Source organism: Gossypium raimondii, chromosome 9 (genome assembly GCF_025698545.1).
Source record: "Gossypium raimondii isolate GPD5lz chromosome 9, ASM2569854v1, whole genome shotgun sequence".
Taxonomy (NCBI): domain Eukaryota; kingdom Viridiplantae; phylum Streptophyta; class Magnoliopsida; order Malvales; family Malvaceae; genus Gossypium; species Gossypium raimondii.
In genome coordinates this window covers 3,671,337-3,676,921 of record NC_068573.1, presented here as the reverse complement: position 1 = coordinate 3,676,921, position 5,585 = coordinate 3,671,337, and the positions used below count along the sequence as shown (strand labels likewise).

At 38.5% G+C, this 5,585-nt stretch overlaps 1 protein-coding gene across 1 annotated transcript; it reads left to right on the top strand.

Moving 5' to 3' along the window:
• The first annotated feature begins 657 nt into the window (after positions 1-657).
• On the top strand, positions 658-2,349 carry LOC105797392 (heparanase-like protein 2). Its single transcript, XM_052620874.1, has 6 exons — positions 658-853; positions 1,156-1,336; positions 1,427-1,581; positions 1,668-1,901; positions 2,002-2,191; positions 2,277-2,349. The coding sequence occupies exons 1-6, from the start codon at positions 658-660 to the stop codon at positions 2,347-2,349; spliced, it is 1,029 nt and encodes a 342-aa protein (XP_052476834.1).
• Positions 2,350-5,585: the final 3,236 nt, after the last annotated feature.

Here is a 5,585-nt window from a genome sequence, read left to right as displayed (position 1 = left end):
GGTTTGGATTTTAGGTTCTAACGGTTTGATTTTTTTATGCATTTCATTACACTGAAAACAAAAGGAAGTCTTGCTTAGTCTAGGAATTTGGAGCGAAAGTGGATAGGTACTCTCCGGAAAATTTTCGAAGAAACAAATGTGGGAAACTTTTTCTAGAAAGCTACTACTATGGACACTGAATTTCTAACATTTCAAGTTTAATGATAGGTTTAATTATTGCAATAATATAATCTCCGCAGACTTCCTTAGCATGCAATATTTAATTGTTAAAATATTCCTTGTAACAAAACCCACACTCCTATTCCATTAACAATATGGAGAACAAGACATAAAAGCTAAAGAAACAATACAAGCCTTTAATTTGGAATTGAAATGGTAGACGGCCCAAAAGTGGTTTTAAAACGAAATTTTCATGCCAACTAACGAGTTGGAACCATTATCTCGACCGTAGTTGAAAAGGAATAAGTTGCAGCTGCAAAACTGTAACTTTTAAACAAAATGATGATGATGGCTTTGCCACGATTAAATTTCCTAACAAATTTTAAATTCATATCTAATTGTAACAAACTTTTAATACACGCATATATATAAACACATGCATGATTACAATTGCATTACCCTCAATTCTTCCTGCTCTTTCGTGAATATGGATTTGAAATGCATATTCAGCCTAGCAATCCTTGTTTCCCAGATATCGCTTTCGTCGACGCAAAATGTGAACATTGTGATTCAGGGAGCAACACCAATTCTTTGAAACAGATGATAACTTTGTATGCACTACATTGGATTGGTGGCCTCTTGAAAATGCAACTACAATCAATGTCCTTGGGGAAAGGCTGGAATTTTAAATTTGGTATGAATATTTTATTTTGTGTGTATGAACAATGTCTTTTACATAAATTTTGACTTTTCTTGTACTTTATGTTTTTCGAGGATTTGAAAATGAAGGGTCTAATAAATGCAGTAAAAGGTGAGTTCTACGATATAATATATCCATGGTAGTCCATACCCTATGAATAAAAAAAAGATTGCAAATATTGCGGTTCGAATATCGTTAAAAGCCACCTCATAAGAGTGGTTGCGTGAACGAGTTGGACTAAACTTGGTGCAAAGTGGTAAGAACAATTTCAGACTAATTTTTAATGCTACTTTCAGCATTCAATCCTTTAAGAATCAAAATTGGTGGGTCGTTGCAAGATCATGTGGTGTACGGAGTAGGAGGAGTTAAGAATTGCCCCAATTTCATCAAAAATGAAGATAGTTTATTTGGATTCTCTCAGGGCTGCCTTCCCATGGAAAGATGGGACCAACTCAATAATTTTTTCAATCAAACTGGGTTGGTATTTCTATTTATTCCGAAAAAGAATTAAACATTCCCTTTTTTTCTTAGTAAAGACATTGACTTTATTGATATGACATTTTGAAGAGTAAAGGTTACATTCGGGTTGAATGCTCTTCTCGGAAGAAATCGGTCAGAAATCGAAAAGGGTCTTTGGGTTGGCGATTGGCAATCGCAAAATGCAGGGGATTTCATGAAGTATACTATTTCCAAGGGATACAAAGTTGATTCTTATGAATTTGGTAACTAAATTTGTTTTCCCGAAGCTCTGCATGAGATTGTTTTTCATTATTTTTCGAATTGTATTTTAATCCATTTATTATTTCAGGAAATCAACTCTCCGGAGCTGGGATGGGTGCAAGCGTTGAGGCTGAACAATATGGAAAAGACATAGTAGTACTTAAGAATCTAGTGAAAGAATTACACCCAGATCCAAAAACTCAACCAAAGGTTCTAGGTCCTAGTGGCTATTATGATGAGAAATGGTTTAATTCCTTCCTAGAAGTTTCAGGACATGATGTTGTTGATGGAGTTACACACCATATCTATAATCTTGGACCGGGTATCCAAATATGTCTCAATTCAGTGTTTATCGAAGAGCTTTTAGAGGCTTACTTATTACTAGTAGGGTCAGTTTCTTAATTCGATGGATGCATATGCAGGTGATGATCCAAACATGATTGCCAAGATTCAAGATCCATCTTACTTAAATCAAGTTTCCCAAACCTATAAAGGTGTTTTGAATATTGTCAACAAGTTTAAACCGCAGTCGGGAGCTTGGGTTTCTGAATCTGGCGGAGCTCTCCACGGCGGTACTAAAGATTTGTCCCCAACTTTTGCTGATGGATTTTGGTAATATTTTTCTCTCCTTTTCTTCTACCTCTTCCTTTTCTCTGTGTATAATAAAACACGCGGTTGAACTTTTCTCCCTTAATAGGTATCTTGATCAATTGGGAATGGCTTCTGTTAGAGTAGTAACTAAAGCAGTTGTTATAACGGTTACTGTTTAAACAGTTAGTATTCAGTTAGTCTGTTAAACAACAGTTACGTACATTTGACTATAAATGCATGGGTTTCTGCATGCATCAATAACAGGAAGAATTTTCTTAATTCTTTATTTTTCCTTAGTTCCTTACTGTTTTGGTTTTAGTTTAACATGGTATCAGAGGTAAACTCTTTTCTAATGATTTTTGCCTGAAAAAAAAATCTGCTGTGCATTTTCGAAATGGCTTGTAATGCTGCTGATGGTATTATCGACAGCAGGCTATTTTCTACAAAGAAGATTAGCATTCTTCTTGATGATAGTAACTACTTGCTTTGGAGACAACAAGTACTCTTGGCAGTCAAGACGCATAAACTTCAACGTTTCTTGGACGAACAAGATCCTCCCACGCAGTTTCTTGCTGATGAAAATGGTGATTGTTGTGAGAATCCAGATTTTATTCATTTTGAGCAACAGGATAGTGCACTTGCATCATGGCTGTTATCTTCCATCAGTTCATCTATTCTGCCTCATTTGATTGGGATGGATACAAGTGCAAAGATTTGGAAGGCACTTGTCACCCTGTATGGCAGCAAAACTACTTCCAAGTTGATGTTTTATCGTCGGGCCTTGCATTCCCAGCGCAAAGGTGAACTGAGCATGAAAGACTTCTTGGTCAAGATTAAAGGCTGTTGTGATCATCTTGCAAGCTGTGGTGAGATTATCAGTGAGCAGGAGCACATCACTGTGATTTTAAATGGTCTTTCGCCCGACTATGAGTCTATCATTACAATTGTTACATCAAGTCAAGTGCCTTACACCGTTCAAGGGGTTACATCCATGCTTCTTGATGCTGAAGCTCGACAACAGCTCGTGAATACTGAAATATCGAGTTCCGCTAATATGGTATCTCATCAATCATCTGATTCTACAAGGACTAGAGGTTCAATTCCTTCCTATAACTCATCGTCTACGAGTCGGGGGCGTGGACGTGGTCGTTCTCACTCAAAAATCCAATGTCAGTTGTGTGGAAAGGCCGGTCATCTGGTTGACCGCTGTTATCATAGATTTGATTTGTCTTACAAAAGCAACAATTATAGCCCCCCCACAAGCAAATGTCTGTATACTCGTTCCTGGCATTACTAAGAATCTCTTATCTGTCTCCAAGTTTGCTAAAGACAATCAGGTCATGTTTGAATTTCTCCCTAATCAGTGCCAGGTGCGTGATTTGAAGACAAGGGAGGTTTTGCTTCATGGTTCGGTTCATCAAGGGTTGTGCAGACTTCATGTTAATTCAACTGCTGGAGCACATGAGTCTTCTAAGTCCGCTCAGTGTTTCACATCTAGTGTCCGACTTCCTCTTAGTGTTTGGCACTATCGATTAGGACATCCCTGTCGTGCAAAGCTTACTAAAGCACTTATACGATGTAATGTTCAGTTTTCTGATAACAATAAATTTGTTGATTGTACTGCTTGTCACCTTGGTAAGGAATGTAAGCTTCCATTTTCAAAATCATCTGCTACATACACATTGCCTCTACAACTGGTTGTGGCTGATGTTTGGGGACCAGCTCCGATTGCTTCTAATGGGTTTCGATATTATGTTTCTTTTACTGATGCCTGTTCGCGGTATACTTGGCTTTATTTTTTAAAGAACAAATCTGATGTCTTCAATGTGTTCCCACAGTTTCACCGCCAAGTTGAAAGAACACTTGGTACAAAGCTCAAGTCTTTACAAACAGATGGGGGAGGGGAGTTTCAGGCATTGAAGAGTTATTTAAACCAACAAGGCATCATGCATCGTCTCACTTGTCCATACACGTCAGCTCAGAATGGCCTTGTTGAGCGCAAACATCGACAGATTGTTGAATCAGGGCTTTCCATGTTAGCTCATGCTTCAATGCCCTTGTCTTTTTGGAATGAAGCTTTCTGCAGTGCCATATTCTTGATTAACAGGTTACCCTCTCATCCGTTGGGTGATACCTCACCATATGAAAAATTGTTTCAAACAAAGCCTGACTACTCCTACCTTAAAATTTTTGGTTGTTTATGCTTTCCCAATCTTAGGCCATTTACCAAGTCAAAACTACAATTTCGGTCGACACCATGTGTTTTTCTTGGTTACTCTCTTTACCATAAAGGTTATAAGTTTAGATATTCCAATGGTAAAGTCTATGTCACTCGTCATATCACCTTTAATGAAAATGTTTTTCCATACAACGCTTCTTTTCCAGCAACTACATCACCTAGTAAACCTACTCCACACGTTAGTTCTAAACTTTTAGTTCTACCTACTCCCCATGAAACATGTCCAAGTACTTTGCCTACACCTCCACCTATTACCACATCTACTTCTACTACACCTGTCATGTCACAATCAATATCCACCCCACATGCTTCCACCCATAATATCCCATATAGTCAACCTACTTCATCCACATCGCCTATGTCAAATTCCCAACAACAAATTCCTTCTTTACAACCTGCGTCTATGACATCATTACCTCAACAACCAGTACACCCACTTCCACATCCACCAGTTAACATCCATAAAATGGTAACCAGAAGCAAAGCTGGGATCTTCAAGCCGAAAGCATACCTTAGCATGACAGATTCTTCATCCAGCGATGATCCTCCTGACATTCATACAGCAATGACATTTGAGTGTTGGCAGAAAGCAGTTTACAGTGAATCGCAAGCTTTGACTCGCAATAATACATGGACTCTGTGTTCTCTCCCAGAAAATCGAAGAGCAGTAGGGTGCAAATGGCTGTTTAAAGTTAAAAGAAAGGCTGATGGATCAATTGACAGATACAAGGCTCGGTTAGTCGCAAAAGGTTTTTCTCAACATGCAGGGTTTGACTTCCATAATACATATAGTCCGGTAGTGCGAGCTTCTACCATTCGCACTGTTCTATCACTTGCAGTTATGCAAAGATGGTCTCTACGACAAGTCGATATAAACAATGCATTTCTTAATGGCGAGCTCACTGAAGAAATCTACATGGAACAACCTCCTGGTTTTGAAGTTCCTGGTAGTGCTGGTCAAAAGTTGGTCTGCAAGCTAAACAAAGCTCTATATGGGCTGAGACAAGCTCCCCGTGCATGGTTTCAGACTCTTAAGGAGTATCTAGTAACGCAACTTGGTTTTCTTGGATCCAAAGCTGATTCTTCTTTGTTCATACGGGTGTCTGAGGGAAAGCATCTCTTACTTATGGTTTACGTCGATGACATAGTGATTACTGGCAGTCATGAACAAGATAT